Source organism: Tinamus guttatus, unplaced genomic scaffold (assembly GCF_059628265.1).
Source record: "Tinamus guttatus ecotype Peru unplaced genomic scaffold, ASM5962826v1 Tinamus_guttatus_pri_ptg000528l, whole genome shotgun sequence".
NCBI classification, from domain to species: Eukaryota; Metazoa; Chordata; class Aves; order Tinamiformes; family Tinamidae; genus Tinamus; species Tinamus guttatus.
In genome coordinates, this window is record NW_028289062.1 from 92,777 (window position 1) to 110,150 (window position 17,374).

A 17,374-nucleotide genomic window follows, 5' to 3' on the forward strand; every position below is an offset into this window, starting at 1 on the left:
TTGTACATCAGAGCTAGCTAAAACCCGATGCTTTAGTAGAGAATTTCCTGTACTGACATCCGAAACCTGTTTTGTAAATTTGCATTTGAATAAATCATACTGTTTGTGAACTCGGCTACTTGTTTAGGGGGAGGCAATCGGACCTACGGTCCATGGACTGTTCGTGAATCCGATACTGCCAGGGTCGAGCTTATAGTTGATCACACTATTTGGGAACTCGATTCGTGCCTAGGAAGGCAATTGGACCTACAGTCCACAGACTGTTTGTGAATCCGATACTGATTTGATATCTCCTTCCCCCCCCACCACCACTACCACTACGGCTTTCAAACTGCAACATTTTCACAGGGTGGCTTGTTATCGTGAGCCCACCGAGTTGCCTCGGCGCTGCGGTATCACTACGTTTAGGGGGGATTCTGACTTAGAGGCGTTCAGTCATAATCCCACACATGGTAGCCTCGCTCCAGTTGCTCCTCAGCCAAGCATATACACCAAATGTCTGAACCTGCAGTTCCTCTTGTACTGAGCAGGATTACTACTGCAACAACACATCATCAGTAGGGTAAAACCAACCTGTCTCATGACGGTCTAAAGCCAGCTCACGTTCCCTATTAGTGGGTGAACACTCCAACGCTTGGTGAATTCTGCTTCACAATGATAGGAAGAGCTGTCATCGAAGGATCAAAAAGTGACGTCGCTATGAACGCTTGGCCCAGCAAGCCAGTTATCCCTGTGGTAACTTTTCTGACACCTCCTGCTGAAAACCCAAAAGGTCAGGATTGTGAAGCCCTGCTTTCACAGTCTGTATTCCTACTGAAAATTAAGATCAAGTGAGCTTTTGCCCTTCTGCTGCACGGGAGGTTTCTGTCTTCTCTGAGCTCACCTTAGGACACCTGTGTTACGGTTTGACAGGTGTACCGCCCCAGTCAAACTCCCCACCTGATGCTGTCCCTGGAGAGGGTTGTGCCCGGCATGCGCCAGGCGCTTGGTGCCAGAAGCAAGAATCCCTCAGGGTTCGCCACCCTGCCCCCTGAGTAAGTGAAAAAACTATCAGAGTAGTGGTATTTCACTGGCAGCCAGGCCGTGGCGCGGGTCACGCGCACGCGAGGCTCTCCACTTATTCTACACCTCTCACGTCTCTTCACAGCACCAGACTAGAGTCAGGCTCAGCAGGATCTTCTTTCCCTGCTGATTCTGCCAAGCCCATTCCCTTGGCTGTGGTTCCACTGGATAGTAGATAGGGACAGTGGGAATCTTGTTCATCCATTCATGCGCGTCACTACTTAGATGACGAGGCATTTGGCTATTTATTGAACCTTGCAATCGCAAGGCACCTCTTCCAGCATTTAGGTGGCCTGTCTACCTCATCACATCCGGTGTTAAAAGGACATGTCATATAGGAACGAGATGTTAAGTTTGGTCTCCTGGAAGAAGAATCTAGTCATTGCGGATGGACCAAATGTTATTGGTCAGGGGAAAGGTGTTAGTATAATTTGGTATGGAGCCGGAGCGAGAACATGTCAATTTGGGGAGAGGTGCCAATTAAAAGCCAATTATCTGACCCCCCGCTGGCAAGCAGGTTATTAAACCTGCTTGGCCCAGCTCGCAAAAATAGGTATTATGTCCACAGAGGATAGGAGAGCCCTTTGATAAAAGACCCTCGCTATCTTCTTCACATGGCTAGAGGAGAGCTCACGGTAGGAAAGGAGTCTCTCGTTGTCACTATACCACTTCCCACATGCTCCGACAGGGAAACCCACAAATTCAATTTTGGAGGCAGATGTTTTGACATCTGCTTGGACTTCCTCTCTCAGATGTTGATATTTGCCCACTTTCTCTGCCGCCACGTCACTCAAAGTAGTTAACCCGCTCTCGTAGCAGACCATAATATCCACCACTATTGCATGGATCCCTTTAACCAAAACCACGTCTGGCTCGAAGAGTTCATTGGTGTTATCCCTGAGATGGGGCTCTGTACTGGAGATGGAAATTTCTATCTGTAGAGTCATAAATAAGCATTGTGTAAAACAAAATCCAGACCTTGGAGGGAAAACACTGAACCTTGATAATGCTCAGCAGAGGCTACTAACAAAGGAAGGTTGTAATACCCGGATCCATGAAGAAGAACGAAAAGCAACATGTTATCTAAACCAACAAAGAAGTAGTTAGTTCAGGAGACACAAGAACTGCTGTTCAGGCTGGTCTGCAGCCAGCCTGACTACAAACTGCTGTCTAAGGAAGTTTGAAGGCCACAGTCACTGTGAGAACGAGAAGGATAAGGGAAGCGAGACCACCAAACTGAGGGATGAGACCCCCTTTTGGAATTTGCACAGGCGCAATCCTAGAAGGATGATATAACAGAAAGGTGGAAATTTACCCATCCCTGGGTGGCCTCCTGACACGTACTGGCCCTATGTGACAGGACGCCCCAGGGGATAAAATACGAAGGGCAGACTTGCGGGATGGAGACTCCCAATATCGAGGCCAGTGTTGTCTCCCGCGGAGACACCTGCTATGATTGAGAGCCTGCCGGCCCCTCCAGCCTGCTACCTTGGAGTAATGCGTGGTCTCGTAATTCTGCTGGCAAGTATTATTCAGTAAGTAACTTATTCGTTTTCACACGTACTAACCAATTCGTATTCATATGTACTTGTATCTATGTTGTGTTAATTAAAGGCATCATTGTTATTAAGTCTATTTTTTGTCCTTGGATTGCCAAATCCCGAGCCCATCTGGCACACCGGGTTGGGGTAAATGTTTGATCCAAATGACCATACACTGCCATCTGGCAAATGCCAGCTTCGTTCATTTAAAACATCAAAGCCTAAAATATTTTCATAATGATCTTCAATTGCAAAGCGAGTAGCCAACACACACCTCTCACCCGGGAGCCATAGATTAACCTTGGCAGTTTGACACACAACACTTGCTCCATTCACACCAGTAATGGTAACTTTTTGCCATCCAGGTTGCACACCCAGCTTTTTGGCATTCTATGTTGTTAGTATTGAGATCTGTGCTCCTGTATCTATTAAAAACTTCACTAATTGTCACTGAGGACCAACAGGAAAAAAAAATGGGCATTTTTGTTCTACCAGGGTGTATTGATGCTGATTACTCTGGAAATATTGGTATAATGATAAAAATTTTCAACCCTCCTATTACTATTCCAGCACTGAGCAGGATAGCCCAATTGATACCTTTTCGAGCCATAGTTCCTAATCCTGGACAGGCCCAGCGTGGAAACAAAGGCTTTGGATCTTCTGGAACCCCCCAGGTCGCCTTTTGTGAAAAGATAACTACTCAGCGTCCGACAAGACTCGTGAGTATGGTGGGACCAGATGGTGTTCGTCTTACTGATGTTGCCATGATGATTGATACAGGTTCAGATATCACTATCGTTCCCAAGTTTGCATGGCCACCTCAGTGGGATCTGCAAGAGATTGATGCTCCTGTGACAGGTATCGGAGGGCAATCTCCTACGCAGGTTCGTCGATGTTTTGTAACAGTCATGGATGAAGAGGGAAACAGAGCTATGATAAAGCCTTATGTGATGTGTACATCACTGTGGCTGCTGGGAAGGGATGTTCTGGCCCAGTGGGGAGTCATCTTGCAGACACCTTTTCCCTAGCGGCCATTGGGGGCAGCTTCCGCCCTACCTTAAAGTTAACATGGACCACGAGAGACCCTGTGTGGGTGGACCAATGGCCACTGCCAGAGGAGAAGCTGCGTTACCTAAAGGAACTAGTCAAAGAACGGTTAGACCAAGGTCACATTAAGCCGTCAACAAGTCCTTGGAATACCCCTATTTTCACCATTAGGAAAAAATCAGGAAAGTGGAGGTTGTTACATGATCTCCGAGCTGTTAACGCATGCATGGAAAACATGGGAGCTTTACAGCCAGGGTTGCCTTCACCTGTTATGCTCCCACAGGCATGGAATTTGCTAATAATTGATCTGAAAGATTGTTTCTTTACAATACCCCTCGACCCGGAGGACAGTGAAAAATTTGCCTTCACGGTTCCTACAATTAACAGGGAAGGCCCATCAGAGCGATACCAGTGGGTAGTTCTTCCCCAGGGAATGAAAAATTCACCAACCATCTGTCAAAGGTTTGTGAATTTGGCCCTGAAACCGTGGAGGGAAAAACACCCAGATTTGATTACGTACCATTATATGGATGACATCCTAGTAGCAAGCCCTGAAGTTTTACCAGCCGTGCAGGAAGAGGAATTAACTGTTTAAAAGAATGTGGTTTGGTCGTTACCCCTGAAAAAGTTCAAAGGCAAGCTCCTTGGAATTATTTGGGTATGGTTATCACGGAGGCTAGGATTAGACCTCAAAAGCTTAAATTGCAGACAAATATTGACACCGTTAACTGTGTGCAAAAATTAGTGGGAGACATTCAATGGATCAGAAATTTTTGTGGTATTACAAATGAGGAAATGGAGCCGTTGTTTCAACTGCTCAGAGGAGCTAAAGAGCCTGCGGAAAAGCGGAGCTTAACTCCAAAGGCTGCCACAGCTCTAGAACGGATTGAGGAAAAGATAGCCGAAACAGCTGCCTACAGATTCCAGGAAGGGTTACCAATATCTTTAGTGGTCTACAACAGAGAAAGGGAGGTGGCGGTAATCATTGCCCAGATAAATGAGAAGGGGATCTTGTTTGTACTCGAATGGGTTTTTCTCCCAAGTCACCTACGACGCACCTTAACTCAGAGGCATGAAGCAATTGGGATGGGAATTTTGAAAGCCCGGCAACGTTTACGAACAATTGCCAGCAGAGAGCCTGACAGTATTATAATGCCTCTAAAGGCTCTGGAGCTAGTCGAAGAATGGTGCTTGAAAAGCGTAGAATTTGCCTTAGCCATTCAGGGCATTAGAGTGGACAATCACTATCTTAAGCATCCTCTCTTCCATACCTCTTTGGAGCTGGAAGAACGAGAAATCCAGAGCTCAAGACCATTGTCAAATGTGATTACTGTGTTCACGGATACTAGTAGCAAAACTGGAAAATATGGGTATGCTTTCCGAGAGTTAGATCTTTGGAAAACACAAATCCGGAAGGAGACCGCATCTGTGCAGGTCCTAGAACTAAAAGCTGTAGTTTGAGCATTTCTAACCTTTCACGATCAGCCCATGAATATAGTCATCGATTCCCTGTATGTGGTAGGCATTGTTCAACGAATTCATAGGGCAATTATAGGGCATGTAAACAACCATAGTCTCCAAGCTTTGTTTGTTCAGCTTTGGAACATCATACAACAGAGGAAGCATGCTTTTTGGGTATCACATATCCGTAGCCATACTGCACTCCCTGGTCCTTTAACAGAAGGTAATGCAGTCATAGATAGTGCCGTGTCAGCAGCAGGTATTCCTTGTTCGGTGGAACAGCAGGCATCAACTTCTCACTCATTTTTCCATCAATCTGCTCGAGCGTTACAACGCGAATTTAAAATTTCCTGAGCAATAGCTCGTGCTATTATTGCTGCTTGTCCTGATTGTGCAAGATTGACCCCTTTACAGGAAATGGGTACTAACCCGAGAGGATTACAACCAAGGCAGATATGGCAGTCAGATGTAACAGAATTTGCACCCTTTGGGCGACTAAAGTATTTACATGTTACTGTGGATACCTGTTCGAAGGCTCTATGGGCAACCCCAGCCACTTCCACAAATGCCAAGTCGGCCTGTAAACATTGGGCTCAGGCAATTGCTGTCTTAGGAAAGCCTGACATCATAAAGACAGATAATGCACCTGCGTATAAGAGTAACACCTGTAAAGCCTTTTTCCAGCAATGGGGAATAATCCATCAGACGGGTATCCCTTATAATTCCGGTGGTCAGGCCATTATCGAACGTCACCATCAAAATTTAAAACAATTATTGTTTGCTTTGAAAAAAGAGGGGTAGAAGAGTCCCTACGAATTAATCAGTAAAGCATGTTATGTTTTAAATTGGCTTAACCCTCGAAATGATGATAACATACCTATCTTCACCCATTTTTCTAAAAACTCAGCTGATTTTTCAGGAAAAAAGGTGCAAGTAGAAGTTTTCTGGCCGCAGAAACAGATCTGGGAAGGTCCAGTCGAGTTAATTACGTGGGGACGGGGTTATGCTTGTGTACTTGCAGGAGACGGAGCGACCTGGGTACCAGCCAAGTGGGTACGATCGTGGTTGCGGAAGAGACAGGAACAGTTAATGGACCAGGATGTCAGAATGGACCAGGTTCAGCTGGTTGGTAATCATCTTGATAACGGTGACAGGGATAGTGCAGGGGAAATGGCAGACAGAAATCCAGCAGAGGGAGAACATTTGGATCACCATAGCTAATCAGACAGGCCAACATGCCTTCTGTCTTAGCTTGCAACGTCCAGGAGACCCTTTCCGCACTTGTTTGATAGGTGTCCCTGTTTGGCAACCTCAAGAATTCAATGGGTATGTAGCTAATTTTGCTGTGCTTAATGATACTCTATTAAATACTACTATGTGCCCTTACTGATCAAAGCGAATGGCAGAACAGTTAGACGGGTGCTGGCAGTGTGAAATCATCAAAAGTCTGAATGGCACTTTGACTTCCCCGCCGGAGGAATTAGACTTGTTGGGAAGTCTGAATGCCACAAATACCACCCGAAACGGTGGATGGGTTAGTTTTGAACCGCATAGCAAAGGTGCACTTGAAGAAAGTACATCGCAATGGGCGACGGTTAATTCGGGGCTGAAAATTAACGATGTTTATCTTCACACATATACCCAATGTAAATTAACGAGCTTCTCTGCAAAATGGCTACCGCCAGGAGTGTTTTTAATATGCGGAGACCGGGCATGGAACGGAGTACCGTCTGGTCCACAAGGAGGTCCATGTTATCTGGGAAAACTGAGTTTATTTCACCCTAATATATCCCAAGTGATGACCTTTGTACCCAAAAGGAAGAAACAATCGATACATGAGTTAGATTGTACAAAAGTCGGGGATCCAAGGTTTTGGTCAAGGGTCAAAACTATCTTTGTGTCCCTGCTTGTCCCAGGGAGCACTGCTGCCCGAACAATGACTTCCTTAAAACAGCTAGCATGCTGGACAAGGAATGAGTTAAATTTAACATCAGACATTTTAGACCAGCTATCGCAAGATGTAGCTAGCGTTAATCATGCAGTTCTGCAGAACAGAGCTGCAGTAGATTTTCTGCTATTAGCACATGGACATGGGTGTGAGGATTTTGAAGGTATGTGTTGTTTAAACTTATCCGATCATTCAGAATCTATCCATAAAAAGATTGCACTCTTGAAGGAAGGGCTGCACAAGTTAAAGGAAGAAAGTTGGGGATTGGAAGATTGGCTCAGATCGTTAGGCTTAGGACCATGGATTACAGAAATGTTGTACCACTTATGCGTGATCGGAATGGTTATACTTGTGCTTCTGATTATGTTACCTTGCTTTTGCCAATGCTTGCAACGCTTGATGCATAATATTGCTAAATCTGTTTCTGAAAAAAGAGGGGGAAATGTTGGGGCCTTAGCGCTTTTGCAAGAATACGAGTTGCTAAGGCAATGAGAACCGAGGAGCTGAGTGATGAGAACCGAGGAGCTGAGGCGGTGAGAACCGAGGAACTGAAGCGATAGGAACCAAGGCCACCCGGAGAAGATAACGCCTGTTAGCAACTTTTTAATGAATTAGGCCAGCCATAACCAGATAAGCATCCGGGAGGCCCAGCAACAGAGCATCGGGAAAGAATGCCAGTCAGCTGAAAGCTAACTATGCATGGACATTATAGCCTAACCAATGGGAATGCTGTTGCTTAGCACGTGTGTGCGCTTACGGGTGATAGAATTGTATAAAGCTACATAGTAGACAATAGTAAAGCGAATTGAACCTGCTTCACATTGAAGTGTCGTTCATTCCGTCTCGTGGAGTCGGCATCGGCACTTGTTCATGCATAGCCTGGATACAGGCAGCTTTTGTGACACCAATAGATAAATCACTTAGTGATTTGATACGAATTATGGAGGTTTCTCCCCAGTCCATTGCATCTATTCCTCCAGCCCAGTAGGCCACTCGGCTGGTGATTGAGTGGGGAGTATCTGGTGGGTGAGGTCCTAGATTTAAGAAAACACCAGGACCCCAATAGGTGTTTGCTTCATCTCCACTCAGCATTATCCGATCTCCACCACTCAAGCAGACTCGCCACAGATATTCAGTTTCACCTAGTTTCCTGCTATACCTCTCTTGTGGGTTGGTTAGTTGTAAAGGGTCCTAGGGAATAGCCCTGGTATTGCATTGCGGAGCACCACCTCGGTGGTTCTTTCTGTTTTCACTATAGGTCAAGCCTCATATACAGGAGGTTCAGAGGGATATAAGGGGTTGTTATCATTGTCTGAGCTACTATCCTCAGAATTGCCAGAACTTTCCCAAATGTCCCCATCCCAATCCTCAGGGGATACTATCAGTTTCTTTATTTGTAGCACATCAGGAGGGCGAGGAGCCCGTAAAAGCATCATTTCTACCTTTTCCTCCAATTTTTGCCTCTTTTCCTGTCCTTCCTGTAATTGTTTGTACTGGATCTTTAAGGATAACAGCAATTCAGTGTTTTCTTCCCTTCTATTTCTTCTCTAAGATCCTGTTCTGTTTTAGTCCTCTCTTCACGTTCTTGTTTTGCAGCTTCCAGACAAGTTCCCAACATCTTACAAATAATACCCTTTCCTTTACTGTCCTTTAAGGAACCTCTAGCCGACTTTAAATGTTCCTCCACAGCTTCCCAATCATGCCACGAGCCCACTCCTCTGAGAAGTTGGGACTTGGGTTCACTCCATGCCCCCGTAAATAATTAGTGATACAACTTGCCATCCTGCCGACTATGCCAATTTTGTCACGGAACAAGTGGTGGTGGGGGTGAGTGACACAATGCATTTCACTCATGGGAAAGAAATAGGAATAGGTTTTATTGGTAATGACAATGGTTTCATGAGATTCTATGGCAAGGTCACTTATTGGTTACTGCATGGAGGTTCAAGATACACAGAGAATTACCAAGGACACCCTCCCATTGAGTCACGAGGTTCAGACTGCACTCCCTTGCTTTCCAAACTCCTTTTGAAAGGAGTCTGGGTGCGGCTGGATCCAGTCCTAGTCCCAGACCTGGTCAATGGTTTATGTCTAAGGGATTTGTGCACAAAGTAAGGTTTACAAATTCAAAAAGAGAAAGGCGCGCTATAGTCACTTACCACCAATCTGTAGTGGGAAGGATCTCTTAACCTCAAGGAGTATCCTTGAGAGGTGTCCCTGCTCAAGGGGAGATCCCGGCGTGCAGCCCGCTGCCGTGCAAGGAGAGCTCAATGGGCTCTTGGGCTGTCCCCATATTTGTAGGATAAAATGATTGACTGATAGTCATTCTTTCAATTCAGAAATGACTGTTGCCTGGTGTACTCACAGTTAGCCCTATCTCCCCATCAGGATAGGGCCATCAGGACTGTTATTGATGGTTAATGTCTGGATGGGGGAAGAAATCAGGGAGGCAACTACCAGGATCAGATAATGTGGTAGTTAACAACTGAACAGGGCTACATGTGAGCTGGGGAAGGAGCATATTCGTCACTGCAACATCCCTTTGCTCACTTCAAGCCTGGCTCAGGCGCCCGGACCTGGCCGGGCCCCACCAAGAGCGGCGGGCCCAGGGAAGGCAGGGGATCCCCTGCAGACGTAACAAACATCCCAAGCTTCAGAGTCTGGGTGGAGGCGAGCACTGCTTGCAGACCACGCACCTGCGGTCCACCAGCCCCCATCACTCCGTGGCAGCTCTCCCTCTGGGTCACCTCGGCTGGTCCTCCGGCAGCACCCGACACCCACCCCACACGGCAGTGGCCAACCGCAAAGGGCGACACGCCACGGGGCCGGGCGCCAGACAGGCGCCGTCGACAGCACCGACAGAGGGAAGGGGGGCAAGTGGGAGCGCAGGAGCAGCACGGCCATGCCACCCGCACGGCGGGGGGAACTCCTCAGCTCGGCAGAGAGAACGCACTCTAGGTCTCAAGGTCGCGCACCTCTGAGGCAGGCCGATGCGGAGCCAGCCGCGCAGCGTCTCTCCAACGAGACCAGGCCCCAGAGAGAGGGGGCAGGGCACACCCTTTCCATCCTGGCTGTCCACGGGGCAGAGCCCGGGGCGCACCGGCTGGCATGGGGGGGCGCCCGCGTGCACCAGTCACCCAGCAGCCCACCCAGCAGCCCCCTCAGGGCACGTCGGGCTGCCCGAGTCCTTAAACCGCCGCCCAGCTCTCCCACCAAGAACCCTCTCAGGCCCACGGCCCATGCTCATCACTGCCTGGCGACCCACGGTGATAGCCGCGTGGCTCGACCCAGGAGGAGCACACTGGCGACACGGGATCATGCGGGGAGGGTCACCAAGGGGAGGCAGGAGAAGCACTAACGCTAGCTACCTGGCCCTGGGATGAAGAAAATGGACCTGAAATCCCTGCGGGGATGCTTCTCACCAGTGGCCCAGTGGGCCAGGTGGCGGCAGCAGTGAGACAGGGCACAGAGGGGAAGCCTGGCACCCCCTGGCCGGCTCTGGCACCCCTCAGCAGAGTGTCTGCCCGCGGAGATGTGCCCAACACTCACCACCACGGCCTCATCCTCCTCCCGGGTTTGAATCTGGCACGACCAGAGTCAGGTCCTAGAGCTACCACTGTATTGGGTATCCCCATTAAGAGAGAAAGACAGTCGCCCCAGGTTCCTCTAACCTCTGAGGATCAGCTGCAACCAAGAGGATTAATCTCTTCCCACATTTTCCCCCCCTGCAAACCGCAACATCGAGCAACAAGAAGCACAAAGCTTTGTGTTGCGCTGCAAAGCAAACACAGGGCCCCAGAGCACAGTGGGACCTTGGGGAAACCCAAAGTGGGAACTGAGGGGTCTGCAAGGCAGTGGAGGGCAAACACGGGGCTCTAGAGCAAACCAAAGTACAAAGGAAAGACCTCGGTGCTCACCAAGTTCTCAAAAGGTGCACGCCAGTGCTCGCGGTGGCTGACACCTCCAGACACGAGCGCCGTTGTGCGGCACGGAGGGCAAATTCGGGAGTGCTTCTGCACACCTGAGCCAGCCCTGCAGGCGCCCTGGCTGCCCCTGGCATGATGGGAACCACCCCCAAGAGCCACAAGGCTCCAGGCTTGGCTTTTAAGAGCTTCCAGGGGCTCCGCACAACTGGCATTACTTTGGACTGGCAGCAGCTTCTTCAAAGCCAGCTGCAAGAAACATTTTGCCTTCAAAATGTCAAGCCTTGCTGCTCCCGGGCACTTGGAAAAGGAAACCTGTCACTCACCACTGGCTCTTGAGAGATGCTGTCCTGCCCGCACACCCGCCCGCCTCCAGTATGGAGCAAAACCCTTTCTCCAAAGACACTGGCTGTGTCTCCTTCCCTGCAGCTTGCTCTCAGTAGCATGGGCCACTCAGTAAACAAAAGGGTATGAGAAATGCTCTCATCTGCTCCGAGCGCTTGCATATAAGAGGACAACATCAAAATGAGGGATTCCTGGACTTCATCTTCACTACACGCACTATCCCAGTTCTCTGATCTTGCTTTAAAGGATCAGGAATGTACTCATTTGGACATTAATATTCACAGAATCCATAGACACTCCATCAAGGAGGATTCTTTGTAAAAAAACTCTGACAGTCAGAGCGTCGCTACGTAACAAACCTTGACAAACAGCTCTTCACGCAGATGGTCCAGCTCAGGGTGCTTCAGCCGCACATAGTCAAAGGTGTTTTTTTTGCATCTCATTGCCAAGGACTCCCCAGCAACTCCTGCAGCAGCTCCCTCCCCGTCTTGGAAGAAAAACAACTGAAGGACTTAAGATAACTTATTTCAAAGAACGGGAAAACTAGTGCATGCTGGTGGGCAGGGAACTCAAAGAGCCAATCTTGGGGACAAACAGAAAACTCTCTAATGTGGACAAGGTGGTAGTAGTCTGGGCCAAAGAGGCGGCACCTCTCTGTGTCACACTGTTCCCTGCATATATGGCAGAGGAGGCTGCCTCTCCCTGCCATAATGGTATCCAACACCAGAAAGGGCACGGTGAAAAATTTAGGAGACTACAGGATTTACCAGAAGTATTTCCAGTTATGAAGCCCATGTCAGAGCCTGCAAGAAGAGGGGAAAAAATGTACGCATTGAAGACAAACAGGAAGCCACAAGCCCTCTGCAATTCAGACACGCTTCTGCAGTTAGCGCAATTTCAAGGCGCCCCTTCTGCAGCTCTGTACAACTTATTTTCCCAGAAGCCTGACACAAGGGTGAAGTGCATCTCAAAGAAAGCTATGGCAGAACTGCTCGAGCCTATAAACTGCTGCTCTCAACCACTGCACAGATAAAGCGCTAGCATTCCTGCCAAGAAGTCCCGTTAAAGCATCAAGTTATGTTAGCTACTAACGCAGCAGGTCGTCGTTCTGAAATTGTATCTGAAGGGGCAAGTCTTGCGGGCACGAGTTGAACAAGTTGTGATTCTCACAGATAACATTTGGGAGAGATTGATAGCTGGGCACAGTGGCTTTTCTGCTGCACAAAGGAATTCGATACTGGACAAACGCCACCTTCCGAGTGTGGAACTATACATTTGTATGCCTGGAACATACCAGAGGTCTAGCACCCTCACATTTACCCTCTATCATTTCTCCTACGTCACTTCTCCTATCTGAACAGGCTCCTCCATCTTCTCGGGTTGTTCGTGGATGGATGCCCCGTGAGAAAGCAAAGAAAGGAAGACATTGGAAAGGAAATTAAACAGATTTACTTAGCCTAAAACTCTCTCACTCTTTCCCCCACCCTTGCCCTAAATGTGATCATTTGTTTGGCAAATGTTATCTATTTGGTTATCATTTACGTGCTTTCATATAGGAAAAGGGAAAGAAGCAATCCTTTCTTTTAATTTCCCTAGCTGAAGTTAGAGAGAAGCGCAACATATAAGCAAATAGTAGAAGCAAGACATAGATCCAATTTATGGATTCCCCTTCTAAAGAAGAGAAACTCCACGCTTCTCTCCCTAAGGAGACACGTCCTTCCCAGTATTGGTTACTGGGATTAAAAGAGCAGCAGCATAAAAAGCATGAAATGGAGAAGAATATGCGTGTGCACGCGCGTGCGCACACACACACACACACACACACACAGAACTTACAAGCCCTCGGGTTTCTGAGCTATGAGAAGCCCAGGGGAATCTGTTATGTCTGGGAAAGCTTCCCGCAGCACACAGTGCTTTAACATAAGGTATTCCATTAAATGCAGCTTTGCACACTGCGACTGGGGGAATGCCCCTGCATACAGCCTTGCTCTGCAAGGAGCAGAGCTCTTTACAGGCAGCTATAAATCGCAAACAGCAGAAGCCAGATTCTGCAAGTAAAGGCACTGCCAAACACTGCATGTGCACAGTGTATATTCATGTACCAAGTTGATGACAGAGCTATTGCTACATTTGTATTCTGACATATTTCTACTTTAGCATTTTTAAATCATAAGTCTTCTGCAAGAAATAGTCTTGTGGACATTATGGGAATGACATGGCAGGGGGATCACAATGGGAACAACACAGGGCGGGGGTGGGTCACAATGAGAATGACACTTCAGGGTGGTCGCAATGGGAATGTCATAGTGGATTGGGCTATCTAAGTACTAGCCTAGAGGCTGCGGCTGGGCTGGAGGGAGGTGGAGAGGAGGGCAGAGGGGAGCTCAGCGCAGGTCAGCAGGTTGGTATAGAGGGCAGAGCAGAGTGGCGGGTGGAGGGCCGGGATGCGGAAGGCAGCTTTGGGCAGGCCTAGGTGAGTGCAGGAGCAGGGCAGTGTCAGGCCAGGGCTACCTTATGGTAGGTAGCATTCAGGCAGGTAGACTTAGGGCAGGGCTTAGGCTAGGCCAGGTAGACTTAAGGCGCGTAGGCTTAGCATAGGTATCTGGCTGGAGCCCAGAGGGTAGTGATCAGTGGTGCAGAGTCTGGTTGGAGGCCTGTAGCTAACGGTGGCCCCCAGGGGTCAGTCCTTGGTCCAGCCCTGTTCAATTTACTCATGAATGGCTCTGTGCATGAAGGCACAGAGTGCTCCCTCAGCAGGTTTGCTGATGATACGAAACTGGGAGGAGCAGTTGACACCGCAGGGGGCTGTGCTGCCATCCAGAGGGACCTGGGCAGAGTGGACAACCGGGCACTGAGGAACCTCATGAAATTTAACAAGGGCAAGTGCAAGGTCCTGCACCTGGGGAGGAAAAAAAGCAGACACTAATACAGGCTGTGGACCAACCTTCTGGAGAGCAGTTCTGCAGAGAAGGACCTGGGCGTCATGGTGGACAACGAGTTGACCATGACGCAGCAGTGTGCCCTCATGGCCAAGAATGCACTGGGGTGCATTAAGAAGAGTGTTTCCAGCAGGTCGAGGGAGGTGATCCTGCCCCTCTACTCAGCCCTGGTGGGGTCGCATGTGGAGAACTCTGTCCATTTCTGGACTCCCCAGCACAAGAGGGATGTGGAGCTACTGGAGAGAGTCCAGCACAGGGCTACAGGGATGATCAGGGGCCCGAAACACCTGCCCGACGAGGAAAGGCTGAGAGAGCTGGGCCTCTTCAGCCTGGAGAAGGCTGAGAGGAGATCTAATCAGTGTCTATAAGTACCTCAAGGGAGGCAGTGAGGAGGATGGTACTGGCCTCTTTTCAGTGGTGGCCACTGATAGAACTAGAGGAAACAGCCACAAACTGAAGCACCAAAAGTTTCACAGGAACTTAAGGAAAAATTTCTTGACAGTGAGGGTGATAGAGCACTGGAACAGGTTGCCAAGACAGGTTGTGGAGTCTCCTTCTCTGGAGATCTTCAAAACCTGCTTGGACGCAGTCCTGTGCCACGTGCTCTAGGTGACCCTGCGTGTGCAGGGGGGGTTGGACTAGATGATCTCTAGAGGTCCCTTCCAACCTGAAGGATTCTATCATGCTATGATTCTATGATTCTATGATAGGTAAGCCTAGGATAGGTTTGGGATAGGTAGTGGTGGTTCAGGCTGCCAAAAGTCCTTGAAATGAGTGCAAGGCACCACCTGGTAAGTGTTATGACCCTGTGACTCGCAGTCAAAGAGATTTTCCCTTTGTGCTTCTTTTGCTGACACGCAGGTGTGAGGGCGCAGGCCAACACGATCAGGAGCAGCGACGGCATCACGACGCCTCAGGTGCTTCGCTGCAGCACGGCCCCCCTACGCGGAGCTGCCCTGCAAACCAACCACAAAGAGGGCTTGGGTGGCTGTCGCCACCCACCAATGCTCTGGAGTGGCAGGAGCTGCCCGGCCTGCGGACACTGAGCGCCAGGGCCAGATCCTCCCCCGCCGCCACCGCCCTTGTCGCTGCTCCCCAGCCTCCCCCTGCCTCCTCCGCAGCGGGAGCACTCAGCCCAGCCCACCCTCGGCCCCGAGCGCAGCCCTCCAGGGACACCCCGCACACAGGCAGGCCAGCCCCACACTCTGGCCCCCAGCCCTGGCTGCCACCTCCGCACTGCCCCCGCCAGCAGGATGCTGGCTGCGGCGGCCCACAAGCTGCAGCTGCCGCCCTCTCCCCAAGCTCCTGGTGCGCTGCGCATGTTCCACGGGCTGCACAGGACCCCTGGAGCTCTCTGCGCATGCGCACACACCCATGCTATGGCAGTACCGACCTCCTGTCACCCGATGCCAGCAGCAACCGTGCCCGAGTGCTCTCCGCACACGCATTCCCCCCACCCACAGTAACACCATTTTTCCCACACGTGATGGCAGCAACAAGCCAGGCGGGGCGCACGGCGCATGCGCTCCCATGCCACCGCAGTACCGGGCTTTGGGTGCAGGGGGCTGCAGGGAGCGCTGCGCAGCACAGGGTGCATGCGTGCCACCTTCTCCCTGCTCTTCTTGATGGAAAGGCGCGGGACGCCAGCGTGCAGTCCACAATGGTAGGACAATTGCTTAAACAGTGCTTGCAAACTAAACAACTATTATTGTTTTAAAATTAAGATTACTCAAAGCCCGAGCCCCGCTTATCTACAGATGTAGGTGCATCCACCTCTTTCCTGCACTAAAGCAGGCAGCTTCTCCAAAGCCAGTGGCAAAAAAAGGTTTGCAGCCCACACCAAAACTGCCGTTGCCAGGGGCTTTACAGCGCTCTGGCCAACTGTCAGAACATGCAGGCACGTCCCTTTTCCATTGCAGTAGCGGGATTAGAGTGGGCCGGGCCAGCACTGAGCGCCACAAGCGTGGCTGATGACCGCAGCAGGACCCGATTTCTGGCACTGGAGGGCACTAGTGAGGGCGCCGCAGGGCACTTCGCATGTGCTCCCATCCGCACGGTTGCAGCACCGACTTTGGGACTTGTCATGGCAGCAGTGAGAGCACCGCAGCACTGGGCATGCGGCCCCCGCAAAACCGCTGCTGTTGCAGTACTCACTTGTGGACACGCCATGGCAGCAGCGAGCGTGCTGGAGCGCAGGGCACAATGCGCTTCCCCCAGCCCCTCTCGAATCCCCCCACACCACTGCGGTACCAGCATTTGGGCACGGGAGGCAGCAGGGAGCGCTGTGCAGCGCAGGCCACATGCCAGCCCCTTTTGCCCACAGTTCTGCTTTTCCTGAAGTGCAAGGGCTTGCGCGCTTTTCAGACCCTCCAGATGTTCCTTTTTCTCGGTTTTGCTTTGTTTTCTGTTGATATTTTTTCAAAAGAGTGACCGCAGTCTAACAGCTGCCTGTGTTTCAGTAACAAGAACCTGTGCTTTGGTGTTGATGGGAACGTAGGGCGCACGCGCACCACCTGCCTGCAGTTCCTCTTCTTGGACCCGTGAGGACGGCACTGAGCGGGGGGCTTGGCAGTGCATGTGCACAGCTCCTTCACCCGTGCGGTTCCACGGCCCGTGCCTGGGATGGCAGCACTGACTCAAGGGCGCCCATGCGGCCTCCCGCCATTTGGGTTGCAATCTGCGCCAGGTTCACGGCAGGTCCCCGAGGTGACCTGAGGGTCCCCGGGGGCTCAGGGATTGCTGAGCTTGTAGGTGTCATTGGAGCATCACTTGGGAAGAGGGCAGCTCGGGAGTTGGTTGGCAGCAACATGGACAAACCATGCCCAAACTTGGCACATCGAGACATCGCCAGCGCTGCTCATCCCCACATGGTTCTTCAGAGCTTACCTTAAAATAGATTTGTCCCTGTCACCTTTCCTTGGTGCGTGGGCCGCCTCCACCGTGGGCAGTGTCACATGCTGCAAGGTGTAGTGAGTACTCGTGGATTTGCCTTCTTTTATGCACTTTTTGGAGCCGCTGGCTGCCAATGGGGGAGCAAGCCCTGAGCAACAGCTGTGAGCACATATGCATGTGTGCACGTGCATGCACACACCCACAAGTACACGCATG

At 50.2% G+C, this 17,374-nt stretch overlaps 1 protein-coding gene and 1 pseudogene across 1 annotated transcript; one reads left to right on the forward strand and one right to left on the reverse strand.

The window, feature by feature from the left end:
- Positions 1-388: 388 nt before the first annotated feature.
- Positions 389-1,197, reverse strand: LOC148592744 (28S ribosomal RNA; annotated as a pseudogene; the record flags this gene model as incomplete).
- Positions 1,198-5,797: 4,600 nt separating this feature from the next.
- On the forward strand, positions 5,798-7,551 carry LOC148592745 (syncytin-A-like). Its single transcript, XM_088533932.1, has 2 exons — positions 5,798-5,820; positions 6,771-7,551. Exons 1-2 carry the CDS (start codon positions 5,798-5,800, stop codon positions 7,549-7,551), a joined length of 804 nt encoding a protein of 267 aa, XP_088390058.1.
- The last annotated feature ends 9,823 nt before the right edge of the window (positions 7,552-17,374 follow it).